General features: G+C 41.2%; 1 protein-coding gene across 4 annotated transcripts; it reads left to right on the plus strand.

The window, feature by feature from the left end:
- The first annotated feature begins 1,413 nt into the window (after positions 1-1,413).
- B3GALNT2 (beta-1,3-N-acetylgalactosaminyltransferase 2) lies at positions 1,414-27,189 on the plus strand. Of its 4 annotated transcripts, none has more exons than XM_074580084.1 (12): positions 1,414-1,626; positions 11,627-11,774; positions 13,098-13,198; positions 14,317-14,510; positions 15,903-15,998; positions 20,289-20,399; positions 21,081-21,162; positions 22,428-22,611; positions 24,277-24,402; positions 26,014-26,173; positions 26,598-26,654; positions 27,049-27,189. In XM_074580084.1, the coding sequence occupies exons 1-12, from the start codon at positions 1,533-1,535 to the stop codon at positions 27,181-27,183; spliced, it is 1,488 nt and encodes a 495-aa protein (XP_074436185.1). In that variant the 5' UTR covers positions 1,414-1,532; the 3' UTR covers positions 27,184-27,189. The 4 variants fall into 4 exon arrangements, with proteins under 4 accessions (XP_074436185.1, XP_074436183.1, XP_074436184.1 ...); XM_074580082.1 differs by having other exon boundaries at positions 1,417-1,626; positions 22,431-22,611; XM_074580083.1 differs by having other exon boundaries at positions 1,417-1,626; positions 21,084-21,162; positions 22,431-22,611.
- Positions 27,190-27,434: the final 245 nt, after the last annotated feature.

Genomic DNA, 27,434 nt, shown 5'->3' on the forward strand with positions numbered 1-27,434 from the left:
TATTTCCAAAACATTTTCCTTTTGCTGTTTAAACCCAATATATACAGGTTGAAGTCATTGGTTTTCCTTTAAATATCTCACTCCAGTTGATGAAAAATGAATCTTAATTAAGCTGTCTGGAAGGACTTTAAGCATTTTCCAAGCACTTTTCACGGCTTGGGGATTTTCAGAAGCAGATTTTAGTCCTCTTTTCTTAAAAACTCAATCCTTCTTTTCAATTATACTTCATAGTATCAGGTTCTTTTACTAAATTATGTGTTTCTGATAGAATAGCATCAGCAAGCATTAATTTAAGCCCTACATCTCTTAAACATAAACTTCTAGTTTATACATTAGCTTCTGAGAAGCCTCTGATTATTTATCCACATCCCTTTTTTTTTTCATTCACCCAACAGGAGTGCAGGAAACATTTGTTATCTGTGTTTAGAGGGACCAGAGACTAATAACTTCTCAAGGTGCTGATAATCTTACGCTCTCCTCCATCCAGTCCTGTTTAAACCTCTTTGGCCAGCGTGGTGCTCTGCAGACGGTTGCCCTCTTGGCAGGTTGGTCCGTAGCCACCCGACTTGTCAAAGTGGCGGCTGTAGGTAAGATGCGAAGCTGAGCTCGGACTGTTAACATCTCATAACGTACTTCTGCAAGAACAAGAATGCTACCGTCAATTCTTGGCCGCGGTTAAGGACACTTTGACTGTCTAAAATCCTCCCTGGAATTTAATGTCAGGCGACATGTTCTTTGCTGGAATAAAACACTCCAGAAGCAGCTTTCAATGCCGCTGCAGTTCTTGGCCAAAGCAAAGCACCCCAACTCTTTCCTAGATTGGTAAGGGATTACTCTGGAACGCTATTTTGTTACTATACGATGGCTTTTAATTTTAGAAGGGGCATTCAACAGCAGTGTTGCACAAACAAAGACTAACCGGGGAAGGGTTTCCCCCGCTCCCCCGGCCGGTGCCCCCGCCTCCGCCCGCCGTCCCGGCGGGAGGCCGGCGGCTGGGCCCGCGGGCCGCCCGGGCGGCAAGGGGGGAAGCCCCGCGGCTCCCCGCAGGAGATCAGTCCCCAAGGGCACCGTGCTGCTGCTGCTGCTGCTGCTGCTGCCGCCGCCCCCGGCGACTCTCCCCCTGCCCCGGCGCTCCCCTGCCCCGGCGCTCCCCTGCCGTGTCAAACGTGAGGTAAAGCCGCACTCCCTCGGCGTTTCCCCGTGGGGGAGCACGCTCCACTCGGCTCTGCTCGGCTCTCCGCCCCCGCCGTGCGCGGCAGACCCGGGCCCCGCTCGCCTCAGCCTCCCGGGGCCGCGCCGCGCCGCCCCGCGGCATTGTGGGGGCTGTAGGCGGCCGTCGCTGCCGCCCGCGCCGCCGCTGCCCGCCGGGGCTGGGGCGGGACTGCAGCTCCCGTCGGCCGCGGGGCAGCGGAGCTCGGCCCGGCCGAGCGGCGGCGGCGCGGGGAGGAGCCGCGGGCGGCCGAGTCGGCCCGTCGCCCCGGCGCCGCTGGGAGAGGCCGGCGCGGAGGGGAAGGGGCTGGCTGCGGCGGCCAATGCGAAACTGGCTGGTGCTGCTGTGCCCCTGTGCGGTCGGGGTCGCGCTGCACCTCTGGCTGCTGCTCGGCGGCCCCGGGAGGCACCCGGCAGGTAGGGGAAGGGGCGGGCGGCGGCGGGGCGAGGGGGCACTGCCCAGACCATAGGCAGCCCCGGGCGGGCAGGGCTCCCCCACCGCCGGGAGCCTGGTGAGGAGCGGTTGGGGGCCGGGGGAAGCGGGCGCCTCGGCGGGGCGGGGGAGTTTAACGGGGCCGCGAGGCGAGGGGAAGGGGGGTGTGTGTGTGCTGGGGGGACGCGTTGTGGCCGTTAAACGGTCGGGGACGTCCCCCTGCTGCGTAACCCCGCGGCGGTGCCCGAGTCTCCGGCGTTTCTGTGGCTGCGGGCAGCGCTTCTACGGGCGGGTCGGGCTGAGGGGAGGGCGGGGGGCAGCCCGCCGGCCGGGGAAGGGCGCCCGGGTGGGTTCATGGCGGGTAACGGCTGGTGAGGGTGGGCGGTGGGGAGCGGTTTGAGCCGGAGGTACCGGCGGTGGTTCGCGGGGGTGCGTCGCGGCTGTCTGTGGGGCACCAGCCCCTTCGGGACGGTCCCGCCCCGGCTGGGGTGCGTGGGGAAGGAATCCCCACCGATGTCACTCGTGTCGCGCCATCCCCAGGAACGTCCCTCTGCCCTGTGCCGCCTTTGCCTTGGCGGTCCTGAAAACCTCGTTGGTGGGGGAAAAAAAAGCTGTGCACGGGATCGGGTGTGATCCGACACGAGTGAAGTCAGACCCCGAAGGGCTTACCTTGGGCCCCTCGGAAACCGAGTTGCAGTTTTCAGGCCACAAATAGCTGCGTGCCGGGTAGAAACAGGCATCTGATAGAACAGAAGCTTTTGTCAGCTACCCAGAGGTGCTGTTTGGGAACATTAAGAAATCTGGACATCTGGAAAAAAAATGGTGCTTTTTTACTTGAGGTCTGCTTAGAACTCTGTTTAGCGACCCAGTAGCCCGTTCACCAAGAAAGATGCGTTTTGCAACCAGGGCCTGTTCCCTGTGCAGGGTGTACGCAGCTGTGAGGAAACGAGAGTCTGCGGATTTCCAGTGGTAATTAATAATGCAGGTGTGAAAGGAGCAAGGTCAGTGCGTTGCACAGTCTGAAGGCCGCAGAGTTGTGTGCGTGTCTCTGTGGCTGTATTCTGGCAACTGTATATGAAATGAGCAGTGGCCCCACTTGCATTATAAAAGAACGGGATTTCTAGCTGTTAGCCCAAAGTGTTTGAATTGTCTGGTTGGTTTTTTTCCTCCTCTTTCATGGTGCTGCTTTTGTAACTTCAGTGCGTTAATTTGGAGTTGGAAGTGGCAATGTGGAATCTCATGATGACCTTTCCTGCAGAAATGGGTTTTCCACTAACGAACATTTCTAAAGAAAATCCAGAAGTTTCTCAGTTGGGGAGGGAGGGAAGAAGCTGTGCTCTTCAGAGATTCACTGTTTCGAGCAGTAATTATTGGATTTTGATTTTGTTACTGTGAAACTGTTGCATTGGATAATGTTAGGATAACTAGGATAAAAAAATCAGTGCATTTTTAAATACTGAAAGAGGAAGTATACATTTTGTTTGTGCAAGGGTTATTTAGCTGTAATGTATTCACACTGAGGAGAGAAAAACTGATGCCTCTTATAAAAAGAGAACTATCATCTGTAGGAAAATGCTTAATAACGTACATGTACTGTCTCTTTGTAGGCCTGATCCTTGCATGATAGTTTAAGGAAGAGTCTGCCTCTTAGCCTTCAAAGTACTCCAAAATGTACAAGCTGTAGGTATGGCTGCCTTGGCAGAGGAAAGAAGGATGAGCTAAGGGACCTCTTTTGTCTCTGATGTCTTCTTTGTTATATTTTTTTTTTTATTACTCAGAGTGTTTTAGGAACATTAATGAATTCACATACAAGAGTAAGAAATGTCCCTATTTATTAAAAAGCATCTTGAATTTGAAACAATTTAAGAGGATCTGGTACTGCCTGATAAAGCCAGTCTTGTTTCATTTGAGTATTGAGTAATTTTTAATTTTTTTTCTTGTTTACTGCTCCAGCTGCTCTTTATTACCTACTACCTGGAATCACTGATATGAATAAAAATGAAATCTGATCATGGGACGGTGTTTTACAATGGCTGTGGCATAAAAATTTTGTTTGTGTATTCTTTGGTATTTCTGGGTAGTGTTTGTGTGTCTCCATAGTTGTGTAGTGTCTCAACAGTTGCAAAATGAGCTACCAGTTGAGGTCAAAGGCAGAGTCAACAGCAATTCTATTTTTTGAGGAGTTTAATTCCCCTCTCAATAGTCATTGTGCACACGTACACAACTGGAAATTTCTTAAAAAGTTAAATCTCTTTTAGTGATTATTTACCTTGATGTCACTGACTTGCTAACATAAGACTGGAATAGACATCTCCGTCCACCAATTCTGCTTACTTTTTCTAATAATCGACTCTTGATCTCTGCCTTAAAATGGCATCTGGGCAGTTTACATTTATTTAGTGAAGGGTTGAGGTGGCTTTTTGCTTATTCACTTGGATTCCTAGCAGTCTTAGGAAAAGGCTGTTCCAGAAGCTTGTTCTCCTGATTAGAAACATTTTCTCATTTCTGGCCTAAACTTACTTGCAACTGGTTTATGCCCTTCTGTTCTCAAGCCTTTCAGTTAAAAGGGTCTTTCTGCTCCTTCAAGTACACCTCCATCATGTAACCACAGAGTTCAAAGGTACCTGTTTTAAACCTTTGTTTGCTTAAGCTGAGCAATTCAGGGACTTCGACTGGAAAAACAGGCCTTCCATTTCTGGAAAGCGGTTCATTTTTGTTGTCTGCAGGTCAGATGACTTTAAATGCAAATAGCGTTCCAGTCTTCACTCATTCCATCTACTTCTCTTCCTCTATTGGAAGTACGTCCTTTAATAAAACCTACTTCTTAACTACCCCATGTGAAAGGCCTGTAGTCTGCCTGCATGCTTTGGCCCTCGGTTCTGTCTTTCCCTGTGTAGTATTCCGACTTTCTCTATGTTCGTGATCATTTTCACCTTGGTGTCACAGAAGATACAGTAGCTATCTTGTAGGCAGTACTCATTAATTGGAAAAAAATAAATAGAATCAGTTCTGAGACCAAAGGCACTGGCCTTTGCTTCAGTGTCGTGACTTTGGTGGCTCCCCACTTTCTTTTTATTCATCAGTTAATGGGACTGTAATTGATATTTCTGAGCAAAACTTGTGCAAGAACATGCTTTTAGGTTTAATTGAAGTCCTTGTCTAGCTGGTTACAAACAAGTGTTATCCAAAGGAAGTTTGTGGGTAGGAAGCCTTAGTTAATTTTTGTAAAAATCTTAGATAAATGCTAATTATAAAATGACCTCAGAAACTTGAGAAAGAACAGACAGACCTTCTTTTAGCACTCCAGGTGGATTCATTGCTAATTGTGTGTTTTAATTGATGGCACAAGTCTACTGAGTAGGAAATTACTCACTGTAGGGCTTCAGTTACAGTGCCTAATCAGAAAGCCCCACACATTCGATGTAATATGCTGCTACTTTGCTGATGCTAATGCCCTTTACGACGTTATTCCTGTTACATTTCTGGGGGTGTGTGGCAGCTAAGAATGGGCCCTTTTGGTTTTGTTAGAGTCAGTCTTCTACTAGTGAATAATTATGCAACAGATTAAAAAACATGATTTTCTAGAAACTGCTTGTATGCCATCTGTTGTCCTGTGGTTCAGCACGTACTTCTTCTGGCACTGGCCTAATGGAACCGTATATGGGGTTGGTTAGGCTGGCACGTAGTGATCTGCCTTGCAGAATTAGGGCTGTCCCCCTTACAGACTAGCCTGTGTACATAACAGAGAGAAGGACGGAGAGCTTAGCCTGCTTTTGGCTTTTCAGTACTGAAATAACAAAATGTAGAAACAACCTCTGAGGTTCTGAGTGATGCTGTGCTCTGTAAAGAGAAATTCTGCCAAGATGTGATACTTTCTCAAGAAAAGGTGTTGTATGAAATCTGTTAGGTCTGTCTGGGAATAGTATGCTTGGTCACAACGGTACTTCATCTTTTGTAGGCATGTCAAGACTAATAGGCTGGTGGCCTTGGAAACTGAAACCTTCCATCAACAGGTCAGGTTTGGCATTGACAGTAGCTGTGCTGTTCTGCCTAAAATGCAAGTTGTGCCCCAGCCTTCGTCTATGAGATCTTACTATAACATTGTTTTCCAGGGATGGGACATCCCCAACAAAATCAATCCCCTTACCTTTGATGGGCATGAAACAATTGTCAAAGAATCCACAACAAAGCTCACAGTATTTTCCAACTGAATTGGGATTTTTTTTTTTTTTTTTTTTTTTTTTGAGTTTGCAATTATTCTGTGGGCTAATATCTGAGACAGTGCAAACTACTAATGAGCAGCACTGGAGCAGGGGGCAAAGAGTACCAGTTCTGCCGGAGTTGGAGAGCAAGGTGCGTGGCTGAAGGGAGCTCTTCACCAGTTGTCTTCTAAACTGCCCACTGAGTATAACAGCCAGAAGGGAGCAAGTAGTCTTCCCCAGGAGTAGGCTTTTGTTCCATGGCATCAGGGATTGGTAACTACTTCTCAAAGGATAAAGGTGCTGTGCTTCCCCCCTGCCCCACTTCCCCCCACCCTCCCCCCCCCAAAAAAAAAAGGAGGGGGGGGCATCAGTTTCAGTGTTGCAAACAGGATTTGCTTTATTCCTTTCGTGTCTGTGCTTCTCATGCTTTGGCCATTGTTCCCAGATTTATCTAGAAGTGTGGAAGTGCTGTATCATTAATGGTGTTTAGAGCACCATCATCCCATCAGTATTACTACTGTCACTTTGCAACTCAGAAGGACCCTGCTGTCCCATTTCTTTAAGGGAATGCCATTGATGTTAAAAAAAAAAAAAAGACACCAAAAAAACCCCAAACAGGAAAAAATAACTGTCTACAGACGTTTTCCTCTTTGAATCTGTAAAGCTTTCTTAAAAGCTTGTCTAAAGGCTTGTCTGTCTCGAGGAGTACCGTGCTCCTGCAGAAACCAGGGGTGCACATCTTTGAGATTTTTAGCTCTGGTATAAAGTAGGTACTGCAGGGGGGTCATGTAGCTCTGCTTGCACAGAAACCTGTAATGCAGATGAGCTATACCAGATTACTCTAAGTGAAGAAGATTAGAAAGGGGGAAAAAGCTGCATTTGCTCTATGGTTTATTCTTTTTCTGCGTGTGTCAGCATTCTGTGAATACAAACCTTCTTTATATTCAGTTAATTCCTTCCTTCGTGTTTGTTTGTATCTTTCACAAAGCAGCACAAAAGAGAAGGGCGTTAAAAACCAGAAACATGGTTGCAAAGTCGCAAGAATAGGCAGAGATAACAACCTGGAATGTGTGGTGGTTTTTTGTAGAAGGGGTGTTGTTCCTTTTTAGTCTTATCTTATGAAGTGGATTAGTTGAGAATATTCTAAATAATTTCTGCCTAGTCTACTTAGTTGCATTCATTGATATTTTTTTTTAATTAAAAAAAAAAAAAAGGAAAAGGTAGCTGCATGAGTAGCAGAACATACAAAGCCCAGTATTCTATGGAGCTCACTTATTCTAGCAGTCTCCAGTGGAGGTTCTCTTGTGCCTGACAGTGCAGGTAAGCCTACACTGCTGTTTTTCTCAGTGCAGGCACTAATCATGAGTCTTTTTCTCTGCCCAGTCCAGTTCCATGAAACATGGGAACTGAATCACTGCGCACCACGTCGAACTTGACTGGAAATGACTGGCAAATTTACTAGTTGGTTGGGGATTCATCAGTAGAGATATGTGCAGCAAGATCATATTTACCTTGTTTGTTGACAAAATCAAGCTAAATGATCTCTCAATCTTTTCATCTCCCTATAATGACAGTAAATATAATTAACAGCTTGACATTTTGCTTGAGAATCAATCTCACAGGAAGAAGAGATGCATGTTAATCTTTGTAGTTTGGGGTTTTGAAAAACTTAAAGAGCTGTTGACTGCTGCCGAGGCAGTTAAAATCTGGCTAGGGCTAGCAGACTGCCTGTCAGCAGTGACCTCTTTCCATGGCCAACTTGGCAGGAGACACATCTCTGCATCTTTAGCCTTGTCTTGTAAGGGTACAGCTTCGTGCTCTATATATGTACTTGTTTACCTTTTCCTGCATCTCTCCCTAACTTTGATCTGTTGGTAGTTCTCAGTCAAGCTTGACAGACAGGTGGAGGTCCCAAAGACCAGTGTTTTCACCGAGTTTCATGAAAATTTGTGACCGAGAATCCTGTGAAAGATTACTGCAGCTCATACTGAGGTGAAAAACTATACTAATAGAAATAAATGTATGGTCAGACATCAGAGAATTGTGCCGGAGCCTGTCCTTACAAATATCACAGCCTAAGAAAGCTTCAGTAGGAGCTTGTTATTCACCATGTGACACAAGATTCTGGCAGACTGGACTTCAGTAGTCTTAGAGCTGACAGAAGTACTCCTTACAGTTGCTGTACAGAATTAAATGGATCTCAGCAGCTGAGAGAGGGATGCTGCCTTTCATGTTTTTGTAGCTTTTGCTGTGTGCTAACAGCCTCAAGCTAAACAGCAAAATGAAAGTAATTTTGTTCCTGATGCTAAAAGAGTCTAGGGTAGGCCTTGCACATTTGGCTACTTTGTTCCACCGAGAAGTCTTGGGCTGCATGATGCAACTGAGATGCGGCTTAAACAGAGTAAGAATTCAAAAGCAAGGCAACTAGTGATAGTGTTGTCTTTGAATTGGAAAGGCTTCCTCTCCTTCTGCATCCCTCCAGTTAGCAACACTTTTGGGGTTTATTGTGGAATTTGATATGCAGTTCTCCTCCCGCCCCTTCACAAACCACAAAATTTACAGGTTGGTTTTTTTTTTTTTTTTTGTCTTTGTAATTGGAAAATTTAAAGGCTTAATTATCTCGCACAACCAGTTCAAGGCAAAAGCAATATGGTATGTATTTTTTAAGCCTATTACCAACACTTAAAATTTTGGCCTAAGAGTGCACAAAAATAGAACATAAGATAAATAAGTTTGGTCCCCAGTAGCAAGTATTGATTGCTTGTACAAATTGTTATTATTCACTTGGAGGTCAGCAATGTTTTCTCTTAAATTATGCTGCATCAGAGCATATATATGTACATATCTGAATTGTCTTTATAAATAAATAATAGTTAATAGTCTTTTTTTTTTCCTCTGTGCCTCTCACTTTATCTTCCTTTTTTTTTTAAATAGTGCTAGTTCAGAGAGAGACATATGAATCTTTTCCTGAAAGTTTAGCAAGTGTTGTTCCTACTTTTCCACAGGAGGTAGAAACCTTTGCTAACAAGCAGAAAGCTTATTCATTAGGTTTTTGTGAAAGTAAGCTTTCTTTTTTTTTTCCATTTTCAGTGGTTTTAAAAGTAAAATGGCATAACCCTTGGGACAGAGAAGACAATCTTCTGCATATAGACCACTGTAATGCTACCTTACTAAGGCTGAAGATGGCCTAAAACAAGAAAGAGCTGTCTGTTCTAAAAACAGTAGGATGTTAATTCGGAAGCATCTGTTACATTAACGTTGTTCCCACGTGAATGGTTCATAAGGAAAAGCTTCACTCATTTTAAAATATAAACTAATTAAAAGTATGTATATTTGATTTGAGTAGCTTATTTTTAGGTTGTTTTCTTTTAATTGATTTAAGCCAGTTTATGCTATTCTCAGTCAAGTCAGTCCATAGACTTCTGCTCTTAATTTTTCTTTAATTTTGATTTAATGAAATGGTTCCACTTCTAATTAAAAGCGATATCTTTAAAAAAACACATCTGTGTAAATAACACCTCATGTGCAGTCTACAAACACGTTAGTCCTCCTATGAGATTGATATTGGAAGGCTCGTGGTTAAGGCTGCAGAGGCTGTTTAAAGAATAATCAAAGGATGGAAGAAGCAAAAGGAAAGAAAAGGGATGTGTGAGAAGGAATCATGAGACTACAGAGGAATTTGCTATAATGTTGTAGTCTTATAAATGTGTGGCTGTCTCATGTACCCCTGCTGTCGTGGAGACCTGGCAGATCTTGGTTATGTAATGACCTCTGAAGACATACAAAGCATCTGGATAGTTGGTATTTACCAGCATAAAGGAAAACTAAAATTGTATTCGGGTTGAGCAATGCATTTGATTTACAAGTTTCTTCAGATGTAATACAGGGCAGTACGTTTGTTGCTCTGTCAGCAAACAAATCATATCCCGGAACCTTACCACCAGTTCAGTGTGTGGTTGTTATAATAGATCTAACAGTTGACTTCAGTGAAAAACTGCGGAATGGAACTAGTGGCTTGCTGCTTGGGTTTTTAGGTCATTCTGAGCATACATTGGTGTAAACTTCTAGGTTAATGTTCAGCTTAAGTTATTGATAAGCTTGTAGCTGTAAGTACAGATTCATTTAAATAACTGTGGAACTTATTTTTTTCTAGAAAATCAGTGTTTGCATGCTTAGAACTAAAATATTTAGTGGGAAAGGCTTGCCTGTGGAAACATCACTCTGTACTTCCCCTGCTCTTGTACTGTTCTGAGAATCAATTGCAGAGCACTGTTTTGTTTGGTTTTGGGACTAGGGAGTCACATGCAAGCCATTATCAGTAGCCCCTACGCAAAAAAAAAAACCACTTCGGAAGTCTCTTGGTGTTGATTCAGCACAGAGTAGAGCCAAGGCCTTTCCACTGCAGTCTGCACACTGAAGATTGAGTATAAGGCTAGGTGGATGTCTGGCATGATTTGGCACAGCAGTTCTTGTGGCGGGTGCTGTGAGGTCCTAGGTTAGTGAGCAGTTGTAACAAGACCCATCTATCTTCCCAGTTTCAAAGTGAAGAAAGGGGATGCGGATTATAATTCAACTCTTTCTAGTGGGATTACACAGTACAGACTTGGCGATATTTTTGGTCTCTCTAACATCAGATTTAAAAAAAAAACTTGTCTATGCTATATGCGGTAGTTTAGAGGGTCCTCACATTTGTATTTGTTTTCTTTATCTGCAGCCTAATGAAAAAAAAAAAGTAATATAGTGAGATGAGAGGAAAGCAATCCTTTGCTAAAGCTAAATATAAATCTCTCTTAACTCTAGAATGTCTGATAAATTAAACTTTGCAAATTCACTTTAGTTACTTGCCTGACTGTTTGCAGGCTCTAAGTCAGAGCTTCTCGGATCTCTATCTGGTCACAATCTTGCTTGAAACCACGTCCAGCTTTTGTGATCTCTAAATTAGAACAGCACAAGCAAAATCATGGATTACAAGTATTGGCGGTGACATCCAGCAATGAATAAAGCCAGAGCATTCTCCTGTGTAGGGATGTAATACCCTGTGTGAAGGCAGAGTTGTGTTCAGTTTCAAATGGTTAGAAACGATTAGCTTTGATATGCTAGATTGACATGGTGAGGCAAAAAGGTGGTCCAGCATTTTTGAAAAGAAGGGGGGAAATGGGCATATTTCTGAATCTGTCAGGCCTTGTTTAAATCATTTTTTTTTTTCTAGGTAGAATAATGGTGAATTCTAATGGTGAAGGCCTGGTGCCTGTGATGACAAGCCCCCAGGCTTTAGGATAAATCGTGCTGGAGGAGGTATCGGTGATCAAGCAGAGGGTCCAGACTGTCTCAGGAGTTTTGCAGAGGGAACAGTGGGACCTCGTGTCTTGCCCACAAGGTTTCTGATGGCTGATAGGAAAGAGAAGCCCATCAAGAACATGTTCTCAGGGGGCAGTTTGCTCCTAAGACAGGCAGGCAAATATTTAAAGAATGGAAGATGCTGTCGGTCAAAAACAAGGCTTATGTTCTTACCTGCTTTGTGAGTCAGAGGTTCTTAGTTTTGTTTACCTGCAGTGACTTGCTTAGTTCATTGCAGTTTTCCTAGATTGCTAGTGAAGGTTTTGCCATGTTGAAAATGTTTCCCTGATTCTGAACTAAGAATGCAATAGTAATTCTGCTTCTTGTTTTCAGTGTTTCAGGTTCCCAGTACTCTTGCTTTTGAGATGTGTTTTAATTATTGCTTGCAACTCAGGCTAGTGGTAATATGTTCATATAATAAATCTTTGTCACTTTATATTTCTAGGTCCACTGGCCTTCTTTCCTCAGTGGAAGCCAAAACATTATGATGTTATCGTAGGTGTTTTGTCAGCTCGACACAATCATGAACTGCGCAGTGTTATCAGGAACACTTGGTTCAAGCACCTGAAACAACATCCTGCACTGAGTCAACGGTAATCTCTAGTGCTTTGTAATTTGGGGCTTGGAGGGAGGACTGTAATGCTTAAATATCTTGCTTTTATCCTTTTTTTTTTAAGTATTTGCTTTTTTTGCTTTATTTGTGAGCATCTGTACTCTGATTTTTTTTTTTTAATCTACTTAGTAATATATAAGAATACTTCTTGTTCTGGGCTGTAACTATTTATTATACAAAAAATAAAATGCCATTGTTTGACTGTTCACTGCTGTTTGGTTTTGCAATTAGTTGCCACTGTTCATTACCGACATATAAGACTTTCCCTCTTTTGTGTTGCAATGTATGCTTTGTACAGTATGCAACGTGAAATGCTTAGTAATTCAGGACACGTGAAAGCAGGCAGGATTGCATTTGGTGAGAGAACCACAAAAAACTCTTACAACAGCCTCAACTGTAAAGTTCAGGTTTATTTCCCACTGAACCAGGCGCTCCAAACTGCTGCAGTGTGAGTGACCAGCAGAACTCTTCCTGATTGCTTGCCTAGACCTGACAGTCTAGAGACAGCGCTGTTCTTGCTGAGAAAGTTCTGCTGCAGTTCATTCCTAGAAACATTGTCATTTTGATAGGCCTCACATCTTGGTACCTGCCTTACACTGAAAGCCATTTAACATTCACACATTTGGTGTAAGCATGCAGTCTGGAGTGAAGAGTAGCTACTTCAGTCATCTAAAAATGTGATGCTTCATAGTTTGTATGGAGTTGCAGGAGGTTATTTAGCTGCCAGGTGAAAGATTAGGCTAAGGTGAATCCTCTTACTCTTTGGACTCCTTGTTGTCTTCTGACTGTGGCACAACCACGATTGGGGCTGGAAAGAGCAACCTGTTGTTGTGCTACAACCCAAAATTGAGACATTTCATTGTAAGGGATAGCCTGGAGTCCTTCCTCCTTCGATGCTATGTGGCTTTTTTCTTCTTATTATTTTATTTTCATTGCCTTTTGAATGCAGAATATTTAAATAATCTTGAATTAAGTAACAAAGGCAGGGAAAGGCAGGTCTTCAGGATCCTTCAGCTTTGTCTTAGGTCTTTTTCTGTTTAGTGTGATAGTTGTCTTGAATCCCATTCCTAGTTGCCAACCTTCCTGCGTCCTCATTATGAAACGTAAAAGCTAATGTGGGTTTGGAATTGAGCCCCTATGAGGGGATTCACGTGGTTACTCTACATACAGACTTTCATTGCTGATTTTTAAGGGGTTCAAAGTCTTAATCCTGTGAAAGACAGGCTATTGTGATGAAACAAGTTTATTGAAGATGGAGGGAGGAGGGGATAGAACTGGTGTTAATAAAACCAAATTATTTTAGTGTCCTTGTGAAGTTTATAATAGGTGCGTATGGTTGTGCTGTGCCAGTGGAGGACAGAGAAGACCCCTACTCCTGCAAACTTCTGAACATCAGTAACCCAGGTATAGAAGTTAACTTTTAAAAATTCTATGATCTGAACTAGAGCTAATCATCTTTTCTGAGAGCAGTTTGGGGTGCTTAACTGAGACAGCCTGTCTTGAAAATAAATGTCGCCTAGAACTTGCTGTCTTAACAGTTGCATAATCTTCCTGTATATACCATATGCAGGATTGAAAGGGAGAGATCTTTGGGGGTGTGAAGGAGAGGCCATTGACTTCTAATGGATTTGCATTTTCCTTGTGTCGGGGGACAGTCTCTCCCATGTAATGTGCGTTTTCACTTGATCCCTGTGTAAAATGAAGTTGGAGAGAGATGGAATTGACCCAGTCTAGCATCATATGTGAAGAAAGTAGCAAGGCACCAGAATCTCACCAAAATCTCAAGTGACAGATGGATTTCTCTGGTGACAAAGTGAATGCTAAGCAAGTCTGGCCAATAAGGTTTTCAGATTCCGCTCTAGAGAGAGAACAATTAAGAAATGTACCATGGTGAAAAAACAAAATGCTGCCATACGAAGATTCCTAACAAAAATTGTAAATTCTTCCTGTCACATTTTTTTCTTCCTATTTATTTTTTTCTGTTTAATTGCAACTTAACTAAGGACTGCTTGGCACTTAACACCAATGAAACTTTTCTTACTTTCTCTTTGAATGGCAACATCCACTGCTTAACCCATCTCCCAAGAATAAATGGTACTTCAGGGCTTAGGGAGGCAATCAAGACAAAAAGCAGGCAGCCAAATTCAGTGGAGGTGTATGCCATATTGATATGTGAATAATTATTTTAATATGGTAATATACAGATATTCATGCAGTCAGATAGCATTTCTGTCTTCGGTCTGTGGATTTATTGTGTTTCTAGTCTTTTCCCTGTGGATACGTAGGCATTGACTTGCAGTTGCTGGTAGCCTGCAGATTGCTGCATCATTCTGAGTTTCTCCTTGCTGCAGTCTGCAGACAGTTGTGTTTTCTTCTCCTCCAGCATTTGATTATCCTTGTGTGCTTGTGAGCTGTGCTAATTAATCAGAATGCTTTGTGTGTATCCAGTGTGCTTTGAGCATACCCCATTCAAGAACTATGAAGTCTTCTCGCATTACCTCTGTCCTTTCTTTTTCATACAGTTTTGAATCAGGAAATTGAAGCATTCGGTCTCCCTGAGGAGGTACCTTCTGTGCTATCTGAAGACAGAATTGTCAGTGTGAACTTTCGTGTACTTTACCCCATTGTCATTACCAGTCTTGGGGTATTTTATGAGGCTGATGGGGTGGGATTCCAGAGGAACATCACTGTAAAACTGTACCAGGCAGAACACGAGGTAGAGTATTGTAATCTTTTAACAGTGGACTAAAGCATGTTGTCTCTTCATTGTGGATTAAGTTCTTACAGAAAGCGACATGCTGTGTTGATGATCTAGAAGGAAAGTACTTAACTGACACGCATATGAATTATATTTTTCTTCTTTTGCGTTGTAAATTCTTATTTCACAGATACATATATATATATATACACACACACATATATCCCGGATGAGGAAAAGATGAAATTCACAAAGGGCTATGAGTTAATTTAAATGCCCTTTTGAAAGACCACTTATATCTAATTCCAAGACACAATTTTGATTGCATTTGAGGTTCTGAAGTATTGATAGGTATTAAGGAATAAAAAATAAACTGTTGAATATATTTAAAACACGTGCAGAAATACACATTTGGTGCCTTCAGGCAGAGAGATGCAGGACAGCTGTAACTTTTTCTTGTCTGTCTTCTGACAAGATGTTTTGAGATTTCTAGAAACTGGTAGTTACAGGTAATAATCAAACTTCAGTGATAATTTCCCCCACTCACAAGCTGTTATGGGTTTGATAGAATAGCTTAGTGCTAACTCAGAGGAAAAAAAAATCATTGAGCATGATTGTTGCATTTGGTATATTGCGTTTATCTCTACCAATACTTTGATAGGCCAATTTCAAGACTTCTGGCTTTGCTACAATAGAAAGAATTTTAAATTTGAGCTAATAATTAAAATTAAGTACAGAAAATACACTGAAGTATGGCTTTTATGATGAACTTTCAAAGACTTGGGTTTATAATAGCAAAAAAAAAAAAGTATACTGGTAATCAGGTTTATGTTTGATAAATGGTAGAATTCTAAATGTTGAGATCCTAATAACTTGATCAGCATTAGCTTTTTACTTCCAGTGAAGGAGAAAAACTAGTATCATTGGAGTGCTTGGAGACTGTTTTCTGAAGATTGAGAATCTGGCAATGCAGCATCTTTATGTTGTTATTATCCAAGAGCCATTTGGTGGCCTATGTAATATAGTAGCAACTAAGTTTTACAGGGTCAGCATCCTCTGTTGCAATTAATAGATTAATAGTAGTCAGCCATTTAAACAGAAGATAGAAAGTCTGTAAAATGGGAGATGAGTCTGAGTCTTCCAGATGATGTGCTCTGTTGGTTGGATTCTAGTTGAACTCACACTCTTGTTCTGTTGTTGCTTGCTTCCACCGTACCAATACAACACTTGAGTTCTGTGGAGACTGAGAGCGTTGTGAGAATAAAACTTTCACTAAGCTTTATACAGTCAATAAGCCTCTTTCCGTTGTAACTAACTGAGATGATCAAGATTTGCATAATCTCACAGCACTTTTAACGTGTGTTTTGTTGTTTGTTTATTTTAATTTTTTTTCTCTTCTGTTGTTCACAGGAAGCTCTCTTCAGTGCTCGCTTTAGTCCACCAAGCTGTGGAGTGCAAGTGAACAGATTGTGGTACAAGCCAGTAGAGCAGTTCATTTTGCCAGAGGTAAGTGCAGGATCAGAGCTGCCTGCAGTTCTCCCGAGTCAGCTGGAGAGACTGACTGATAGAACTGGGCTTTGCTTGAGGCAGAAAAGGGCAAGTGAAAACCTCTAGAATATTAGTTGAGGGGATATGCTGATATCTAGAATTTCTTTCCCACCATCTCATTATCACCAGTAGTTATAAAACAAAAGCCCAAAAAATACAAATGAATTAAAAATTACATTTACAAATAGTAGCAATTTCAGAAAGCTTTTCAGTTTCTGTGTGAAAATTGTAGCTGCTTCAGTTCTGTGGGAGCGTTTACCAGAGAATGGTACACTTCTTTCTTCCTTCTGCTTTTTCAGACATTAGTACACAAGATAGGGAGGGGAGGATTTCTAGGGAATAGCTGGAAAAGTCATTTCTGCTTCTGATGTGTTGGACATAACAGCAAGATCTTGTGTGTTACATTTGCAATTACAGTATTAGTTGAATAGTTGTAATTGAGAAGCTCTTACGGAGGGCTACTGAAATTTTGGTTATTCCTTTTCTGGCAGTACTAGTGAGGAATTTTTTGTTCATTGAACCATGCAAAGAAACAAGAATTAGAGCTTCAGGAAGATCTTTAGTAGTGTCTGTAATTTACTAGATGGAGTATGTGTTGCACAGAAGACTGACATTTGGGTTTTTAAAACCTGTTGACATCTTACTGCAGAAGATTTTTTTTTTGTTTGTTTCCTTGTTTTTGTTTTTGTTTTTTTTTTTTTAAATGGGCACCCCACCCAGAAATTTGGGACAAGAACTACTTTTTGGACAGTAATGGGTGTTAGTGTTCTTGCTTGTCCTGAGATACAAATAATTAAGCTTAACAAGGCAGGTTCTAAAGTCTTTTTCTTTTTCTTTTCTTTTTCTTTTTTTTTTTTTTAAAATCCTCTTTGGGATTGGGGGTGCGGTCCAAGTGTAGTGTTTTGGTATAGGGATATAGAATCTACATGTGGCTGCTTAGGAAGGAAGGTGATTAAACACAGAGGAACAGAATATAGGTAGGAAAAAACTGATATTGTTACAGTGAAGGTTTATTGAATGCAGGTTGACTCGGAATGAGAATTCTAGTTTAGCAGACCCTCCTAGGCATACGGAATTGTTCCTGGTGGACCAGTCGTCTCTCACTAGATACGTCAGCTGCCATTTTAGGCTGTTTCCCTTCATTTAAATATTCTCCTATATGACTGGACCCGTGCTGCTATTTCTGTAAATTGTCTTTAGTTCTGAGTTGTTTTGTTATGCAAGAAATTAAGTGTTTTAGGAAAGAATGGAGCAAGAGAACACTGGAGGGGGAAGAGAGGACATTTGGGGCCAGTTTAATCCCCGAGTTATTCCCCTGGCTCTATTACAATGAATGCATTTGGAAACCCGCTCTTTTAAGTGGAATCTGCAGCTGATTAATTAGTTTATCATCTTAAACAGTTTTTACTGAATACTATGCAAGTTTGTTATGCTGGCAGGAGACCTTTCGGGTGAGCAGATCTCTTGCAGTATTTTGTGCATGTGTTTTGACAATCTAATTTTATATCAAAACGATTCAGGGTTTTTTACTTTTTAAAAAAGAGTATTGGTTACAGAGTAATTTGGTAGTATAACATGTAAGCCTTTTCCCTGTAAGACTTTGTTCTGAGATACTAAAATCCTTGGCAGTTGTAATTTTGCTAGAAATAATTGCATTTTTCCTGAGAGGCAGATGGGAAGTATTTCATTTAGAAAGGGGATATTAGTATTCATATATTTCTTTGTGTGGGCTTCCTTAATCTGATAGATGTCATGCGCTGAATGCTTACAGGATAACATGGTGTTTCCAATGTAGATTAATAGGGTTTATGCACAGCATGTAGTCTCCTGTGATACTTCGGATGCTGAACCATATAAGATGATTCAGAGGAGACAGAACGCCCACATGTTCCTATCTGCTTGTTTGAGAGCAGTAAATTTAGTGAACTGTTTAATTGTCACAAGATGGTTTCTGAGACAGTATCTATTCTCTGCATTACCACCTTCAAGAAGTAATGGATTGTACAGTCTGCTGAAGAGCTTCATTCATCTTCCAGCTGAAGTGCTGCTCTTTCTGCTTGTCTTGGGGAAAGGGAAGCAAATGCAGCATTAGAATAAGCACCTGGCAGGCCAGATTGTCAAAGACAGTATCGATCATTCAGCTTTGGAACAACTGAAAGCGCAGAAGAGCAGAACCACTAGCAGATAATGAAAACACACAGGGGTTCTTACAGCCAAGTCTTAGCAATGCACTTGTTTTGTCAAAAAGCACGGGCTGCTTACATGAAAATGGGACTCCATACTATGCATATTCTGTATTACTAATGGGGAGTAGCTGGAGAAACAAAAAGCACAGCACTGTTTAACGTTAGGAGAGGAGTTTGGCAGGGCTGCATTATGTCAGTACACCTGTTCGGTATTCACTGTAAATGCCACTGCGCTCTGGCAGCCACAAGGCTGGAATTTAAATGGGAGAAAACAGATGATGTAGTCTCAGGTGTGCCGCTAATGTTTTGCTTTCAGCATTTTCAGGCCTCAGCTTTCATTAAGCGGCTTAGAGTAAGAATAACTGAAGGCTAAAGTCATTAGAAAATTTGCTTACAAGTCTCTCAACCTGGAAAATAATGATAGTTTGCAGCTTTAGGACACCTTGCACTGAGGTTCACTGGTAATAACTGATTAAGACTCTTACTACATGTTTGAAGTCAGTAGTCGTCAGTGGTGAGAATTTTAATGTTGCTGAGAAGTGAAAGGACTCCGAGGCTCACTAAACAACTTACCAAAGGTTGTGTCTGTAAACAACACACAGAAGTGGGATTTACAGGAAAAAACACTGGAATGGGAGATGACGCCTACTGCAAACAGGGAAATTGAGCACATGGGGTTTACTGTGCAGGGTGTTCAGGAGTCCTGCAGCTAAAAAAAGTCTTAGTAGCAGTCCATTTGTTTTGACAGGTAATTAAACAAACAAGGAGAAGGTATTGAGCATGCAAGTCAGGCTTGAATAAACACTGACTGGCTCCACTACTAGATTATAAACCTGGCATTATACATAATAGATGTGAGACTTCTGAAATACGCAGCTGTCATTAAATACCAAGACTTCTGCAGATGTTACGAGCTACTTCTGGAGGAAAGCAAAGGATTGACCTGAACTCTAAGCTAGACATAATGGTGTCAGTAACTGGAGAGTTTCTGGAGAAGGTTTCTGAAGTACAAGGAAGCTAAAATGGGGAAGAGCGGAGAGGCTAGTACAAGTAAACAGACTTTTTACAGCAACAGAGATGCATCTACAAATACTTGAAAGAAGTTGTTTAAGGTCCACACTAGCTACTAGTGTCTTTCCTATGAAACTGGGAGAAACAAAACGGAATATGTTCATCTAGCAGTCAGGAGTATAATAATCCTACAACTACTTTATACTACCTTATCATAAGGGTAAAGAGCTTTAAAAAAAATAAAAAATATAATACTACAGGTACTCTTACCTGTACAACGTACCACTTGTCCCTTTGCATGTTCTTAGGGGTCTTCAGGAAAGTCTTACATAAAATCGGTAATAGTTGTACTGTTAGGTGGATTTGGTTTCAAGTTGAGATGAAATGCTTTAAATGCAAGCATTTACACACACACATATATATCAACCATGGAGTGACATAACGTAAATTGACAGTTAAAACCAGAAAACTTTAAAGATATTCACTTATCTTTCTCCTCCTTTCCCTACCAGCCAAGATGTGAGGTCAGAGTTCTGTGACTCTCCTACGGTAGCTTGTTACAGCTTTGCCGGGATAAAGGTGGCTGTATTTTCCTTTGAGTTTTGCTGATGTCAGGATTGAGTCTCTGATCTCTGGTTTTGGCAGATAACTAAAAAGCAGCACTTATTTCCAAATCTGTTTTAACGTATTCTCTTTGTAATGCAGAATTTTATAGTTGATTTTAAAAATTCACTTCACTCTAAATGCCATCTTAATGATGTTAGGAAGCCAAAGCCTTTTACACTAGAATACTGTTAAAAGTTTAATGTTCCTAATTTAGAGATTCATGATTAGTCTTAAAAGCATGATTACGTGTTACTGAGTTTCACAGATGTATTTCTTTTATGTGTAACTCATTGCTATTGAAGTGTAAGTGAAACATCTGTGTTGTGCATTCAAACTATACGTTGTGTGAAGTTGATATTTTAAAATAAAAACCCCCCAAACTGTTTGATTTTCATCCTTTGAAGTCTTTGAATACCTGCCTAACAGCGTTTTGCTCTCTTACCAGAGTTTTGAAGGTACCATTGTGTGGGAAAGCCAGGATCTTCAGGGTCTTGTTTCAAGAAACCTTGATAAAGTGATGGTGAATGATGGAGGGGGTGTTTTCAGAGTCATTACAGTGAGTGACCTCACCTTCCCTTCCACCATGTTTCTACTTTTCCTATAAGTCTTGGGTATTTAGCGTTTTGCTTTCCAGTGTTTCTCTGTAAATTGTTAATTCAGTTGGGCTTCTCCTGTTGTCTCAGAGGAGAAGTTTACTTTTCCTGGGAAAAGCGCAAGGGCATACAAAAAATGATGCTAGTAAGTGGCATTTTCTTTTATTTTGAAGGGAGTAAAGTTCACCTATTGTCTTTGTCAGGTGTGAAGCAGCATCAGTATATCAGAGATGGCAAAATGTGCGTCAAAAATCCTGTGCTAAAATCCCAGTCAATGGGATTAAACCTGTTTTTCGCAGTTCGGCAGCATCTCTTTTCCTCAAAACGTTGCTTGCTTAAGCAGCATGCTGTCCTGTTGTAGTTTAGCCAGAATAACTTCATGTTTTGCTCTCAACTTTGAAACTATTTTTCTAAAAGTTTCCCTGGTACCACTAGTATTAGGTGAAACTTCAAAAAATGCCCCAAAACTTTACAGTTAAAAATCTTAGTCTTAGTCTTTCATTATGCAGGTACCTAAACCAGAAGAGCTTTAAATTAATTTCTTTCTCAGTTGCCAGAAAACTTCACACCTTAGAATCGTAGGGAAAAACACATCCGTAATGAAAGATGAACTAATTTATTTCTTTCCATTAATCTGTCTCTAGCAGGCAGGGGAAGGGTCACTGCCACATGAACTCACAGAAGGTGTGGAGGGAATAGCAGGTGGTTTTATCTACACTATTCAAGGTAAGTCTGCAAAACGTAGCATCACATTTGATGTTATGATAAAACAGGAACTTTAAACTACATTTCTGAGGTAAAATTTGTGCTATCTCTATGAACTTCATCACCTTAAGTTGCCTTTTAGTAGAAACAATTAATTTCTTTTGTGTTTTTTTATGCCTAACGTCAATGTCTTGACGTGGTTTCTTTGCTTGCCCTTTGTCAGCTGCTCCAATTGATTTGCATCCCTTTGTCTTTTTATTAACAGAAATACCTTTTTTATCTAGACTGTCTTCTCTGCCCTTGTTTTTTGTTGCCCAAACCCAAGTTAAAAAATGTGCAATGAAATCGTCCCCTGATAACTTTCACTTTTTTCCCCAGTCCTGCTACTGTTAGAAGTGCTGTGTCATGATATTTAATATTAACTACTGACAAACAGTGACCACTTGCCGTAGCCTGCTTTTCCACCCTTGTTGCTATTTTATACCTATTTCCATAGAGTGTTCAGGGACTCTATAGGAACCCTTTCCAATGTCTAAGATTTCAGCCACACAGCACTAGAGTTGATGTATTCTTACCAGTCAATCATAGCCAACATAAGTAGTGACTTTCCGAGTGTTATTCCTGGGTTTTTTGCAGCTTGGCCTGGCAGATATAATTGGGTAGTCCTGTTGTCTTGTTATCTGTGTAGGAGCCTAAACTTGGGAGCGCTGAAACCCTTCCATCCTGTTTATCAAAAAGTTCTTCAGTCCACAAACTATCTCCTTACCAAGAAGTTCAGTATTCTTGTAATGTTTTTTTAGCTTTTACTTGGAGTCAGTTATGTGAGGTGGGTCAGCAGGGACCACCTATGCTACCTCAAAGCAATGCCAGTTTGATTATATTTAGCATAGGAAGTTTTTTGTTTCTTTTGGGGTTTATTTTTTTTTTTTATGCTTAGGAGTAGCCTTTTTACTCTACCAGTAAGTGTCATAGTAAAGTCCCAGACAGCTCTTTATATTAAGGAATCTTAAAAAGTTGAATCCTTTTATTACTGACAAGTAAGAGAATACTTTTTTTACTGTAATCTTTTGTATCAGACCTTATGCAAAAATATATTTCTTTGTTGTCCTGCAACTTTTAACATTTTATAGAAATTTTAAATTAATTGTAGGGATTTTCATAGCCCCATTGAGTTGAACACTTCTTCAGATTAATTTTGTCAGTATGTTGTGTATGACCCAAGAGAAACATGTGAAATAGCGTGTAGGTACGCATCTTTGTTTAATGATGGATGCTGTTTCTTTCAGAAGGTGATGCTCTTTTAAAAAGCCTCCATACTCGCCCAGAAAGGTTTACAAGTCACATAAAAAATCTTGAAAAAGAAGATGCTTTGTTGAAGGAAGAAAGCAGTACCTATGATGATATTGTTTTTGTAGATGTTATTGACACTTACAGAAATGTCCCAGCCAAACTGCTGAACTTCTACCGATGGTAAGTTGAAAAGAAAGTATTTTCTCTTAGGAATGTTGTTTCTAGTGCAAGGTGATCCAGCATGTTACAATATCTGACAGGTTCCATGAAACACATAGCTTATGTGATTTACTTCATTAAGTTGTATTTCGCTCTCACAATTCTGGGGGCACGTACTGAGTACAATAACAGGGATCTATATTTCTTGAATGCTGACCCTTGGTGCCTCAAATAAGCACGAGCTGGCAAGACAGGCTTCTGCTCCAAGAGTCCATGTGTGGAAATTTTCATATCTCCTTGTAATTTCATTTAATTTGCTTCTGACTGAAAACTAGCAGCTTTAGTCTTTTAAAGGATGGGTTTTGGCCAGCTTGTACACTTAGTCAGTGGCCACAAACTGAAAAACTTTTGTCCTGTCACTGGGCACCACTGAAAAATGCCTGTCTGTGTCTCTTTACACCCTCCCTTCAGGTATTCATATACATTGATGAGCTCCCCCCAAGCCTTCTCTTCCTCAGGCTCAACAGTCCCAGCTCTCTCAGCCTCTTGTCATAGGAGAGATCCTCCAGTCCCTTCATCGTCTTGGTGGCCCTTTGCTGGACTCTCCATCCAGTATGTCCCCGTCTCCCTTGTACTGAGGAGCCTAAGACTGTGCACTGTACTCCAGATGTGACCTCACCAGTGCCAAATAGAGGGGAAGGATAGGAAGCTTGTGTTCAGGGAGGACAGAAGGTTGAGAAGAAGAATTCTCATAGTGCATTGCATTGTCTGTGGTGAATCTAATAAGTTATTACCTCTAATTTGCAATTCTTTCCATTACGCTGAGACAACTGTTTCAGTTAATTGATGTTGCTGTGGACTAAGAAATACAATTGACAGTTCTAGTTGCTTGCTAGATTATGCACTTATTTGATAAATTTCATGATTATGAATGTAACTGAAAAATTGAATCACGCTTTCAGTTCTAAAAAGGGAGTTTAAATGTCAAGACTTAGATCTTTGTGATCATTTCTAACAGGTTAGCAAATTTTTCAAGATTTAGTAATGAAAGGCCTTTCTTATTAAGAGAAAAAAACGATGTTTGCTAATCAACCCAGGAATAATCCCTAGAAACTTAAGCTGCTTTGGTTATTTTACAAGTGACAGATATTCAACTATTTCAGACAGTTAAAGATTACTTTTTTCATATCTGAAGGGCGCTTTATGGAGGAAGAGTAAGCTACCAGGCTGTTTCCACAGATGTTTTTTTATGGCCTTCTACAGTTGTATTGCCCTTGCACTGTCTCATCCTGAAGAGTAGGCTACTGACATGTAGCCACTGGTTTTTAACAGCTGTGCTGCCATCATCATCAGGGATTTATATCCTTCTGAGGTCAATACTGTTTAAGATGGTTTCCTTAGTAAATCCACCATCTGTCCTGGAGAAAAAAAAACTTTGTTTTCTTCAGCTTATACACAAATCCACATTGTAAGATCATCATAGGATGCAGCTGCATCTCCTTTCTGTAGGACAAGCAGCCAGCCTTGGTCAATAGGAAAAACATTTAAAAGTCAAGGGTAGGAAAGACATTCCTTCCATTTTCCTTCCCCCTCTGCTTCCCAAAAAACCCCTTGCAGTGTTCTGTTGCATAACTGTAGTTTGTGGGCTGCAGCTCAGCATCTCATCACTTTTCTTTTTGGCCACAGGACAGTTGAATCAACAAGTTTTGATTTGTTGCTGAAGACAGACGATGACTGTTACATTGATTTGGAGGCTGTTTTTAACAGGATAACGCAGAAAAAATTGGACAGGCCAAACATTTGGTGGGGAAAGTGAGTTGTTTTGGGTTATTTTTTTTGATTTGTCTTTAATGGGTACTGTGTCTTTAGTGAATGGTTTACTGCTTTAAGTCTGTTTTCATGTGGGTTCCCCTTTTCTGCCTATGGAAACTGGTTATAAAAAGCAGGACTTTTGTATGTGTAGAACTTTGAATCTCAATATATAGAGATTATCCATTACAATACATTTCCAGAGTGTGCCTTTACAATAAGTTGAACTTGCTAAATATCTTGCCTAGTTGTAAAATGTGTTGTATATGTCTTTGTTGTGGTACTTCCGTAAATAAGAGTTGGACAAAATGAAATCTTTTCTGTATGTCTGTGGAGAACTTTATGTAGGGGTGACATCTTCAAGTGTAAATTCTCTAACAGTCACAGTCTTCACGTAAGGCACGTGTGAGGTATTCTGTTTATACAGAAGTATACAATGCCTAGCAGAGCAGGTGCCCCTCAGTCTGGAGGGCGTTGCACCCTTACAGCCGTGACTCACCAGAGTGGAGATACTGAGTCCAAAGTGAATTCAGGTATCAGATGTGACTTGTATCTACTTGGTGCTTTAAATTGTCAACTTTATCTGTGAATGTGTGGAGTCTGATAACAGATCTGCCACTCAACTGTAATTCCTCCCTTACGGGGCTGTTGTCTGAGGTGACAATTCTTAGTAGCTCACTAAAGCTTTTAGCTGCTTCTGCTCATGACTGAAACCATTTGCAAAAAGGGGGAGAACCTGCTGCATTGGCATAGTTATGCCACTTAGCAGCGAGTACGTGAAGTACCTGTGAGAGGAGTGTAACACCAGCCTTGTCCTGAAGAGGAAAAGCAGGGCGTTTCTCACTGCCTTGACACACCAGTTTAACAGGGTGCGTAGTGCTGCATGGTGTGGCAGCGTGTTAAAGCTAGCTGTGCCACGCTGCCTGGGGATGGGAGTCAGCGCCGAGAGATTCTGCAGAGCGAGAACCGCTGCCTTTCTGCAGGCCTCTAGTAGTAAGTACGATCTTCCTTAGAGAAGATGACTGCCAGGAAGTTGTTGGGTTTTTTTTTGTAATTCACTGGTGGCAGCCTTTGAACATCTGCTTTGCTGAGTTTCATTTGGAAAACAGCTTAGAGAAGGTAGATAAAAAAACCCAGTACTTCGCCTTGCTTCCTGGTTTTTAAGCAGCCACCAGTTTTATCAGGAGAAGGGGTTGTGTAACATCACTGTAACTGCACACCTGCTGGAGGCACTGACTTTGCATCATGTTGATTAACTGAAGGGGGCTGGACACAGATGTGCCTGTTACGGAACACAGGTAAGGACACTTGCGCTTACCTGGATCAAAACCCAGCAGCAGGTGCAGACATGCTGAAGACTGTCAGTGTTGCATTTGTTTCTGTTCTGAGAACTTTCTCTTATTGCCCAAGATTGAGATCAAACAATAGTTACGCTTTCAGCTGTTGTGTTCAATTAGAATCGTGCCCTAGAGAAGTAAGGCTAGGAACTATAATTAGGATCACCTTCTACTTCTTCCTCAATATTGTTTATTATCAGTGTTACTTCAGTTAGCAGTGTTCATAGGTTTCCCTGAGGGTTTTGTATAAACATCTCACATCTAACATGGTTTTCAGTTTCAGACTAAATTGGGCAGTTGATCGAACTGGGAAGTGGCAAGAGCTGGAGTACCCAAGTCCTGCGTATCCAGCCTTTGCTTGTGGGTCCGGCTATGTCATCTCCAAAGACATTGTTCAGTGGCTGGCAAGCAACTCTGAAAGATTAAAGACGTACCAGGTAGTAAAACGTTGGTTCAGTTTTTCCATCTTAAACTGGTCTGGGGCACAGCACGTGTACTGGATGAGTTGGAAAGAACATTGCTCAAGTGTTGGTGTTGGGTTCTCCTGGTTAATGTTTTTTTGCAGTGCTTTTGGTTGCTACACTTAGTGTCTCTTCTAGGTCCAAAGCAGAACTGTTTTGGACTGAGAACCTCTGGAACTGTAATCTTGGTTTTTGTACTCTCTTCTTTAAGAACAATGTATTACCATAGGAAAGCTGGGAGGATTAATTTAACACCTCTAAAATTGTCAGACATAGTTTTTTGTAGTTACCACTTTTTACTTCTGGTGCATGATGCAACTTATTCTAGTTCAAATTCATGCTTCATGCTTTCCTGCTGCTAATACCTGTATTTTTTTTTTTTTTTAATGTGTTGTCTCAGGGTGAAGATGTGAGTATGGGCATCTGGATGGCAGCTGTAGGACCCAAGCGATATCAAGTAAGTCTGAAGAAATTCTCTGATCTTATGGAAAGAGAACATGCCTGTTGCTCCAAGTAGCATAAAAGAGGGGAAATGTTTTTTCTTTAGAAAAAGAATAAATTGAAACAGCCATTGGATTAAAATCCAGAAAAAACTTGTTAAGATGTATTTAAAAGAAAATATACAAACCCCCCACAAACCAACCCCCCCATCCCAGCAGCCCTCATCCCCCCCCCGAAGTTCTCTCAATAGGTCAAGCAGATCAGAGAGGGACATATACCTCTAATTGGTGACCTTTGTGTGGGGAGTTTGTTGCCAGAAAAAATGAAAACCTGATTCTTGGAAGTAAAAATTGTTTGATGACTAAAGTCTTTGTGAGAAAAACTATTGAAATGGTTCTCTATCTAAACAGGATAGTCTCTGGTTGTGTGAGAAGACGTGTGAGAGTGGCATGCTGTCTTCCCCCCAGTATTCTCCACAGGAACTGAGAGAGCTCTGGAGATTAAAGGAGCTGTGTGGAGACCCTTGTAGATGTGAGGAAAGATGATGGACTTGCCTTGGAAAACAGGGTAGCATATAATGATCACAGGAAAGTGTACAGTTGGATTCATTCTTGGAACAATAAGGAATGTTAAGGTATCTTTTAATGTTGGGTTTCAACTAAAGTATAACAATATTTGCACATCCCTTTTGATAATTACAAGTGGACTGATACTATTCATTTTCTATAGTATGGATGTTGATCTGACAAAAACCAAAATGTTTAAGATAAAAAATTTCCTTTTTATATAAAATCAA

Source organism: Larus michahellis, chromosome 3 (genome assembly GCF_964199755.1).
Source record: "Larus michahellis chromosome 3, bLarMic1.1, whole genome shotgun sequence".
Taxonomy (NCBI): domain Eukaryota; kingdom Metazoa; phylum Chordata; class Aves; order Charadriiformes; family Laridae; genus Larus; species Larus michahellis.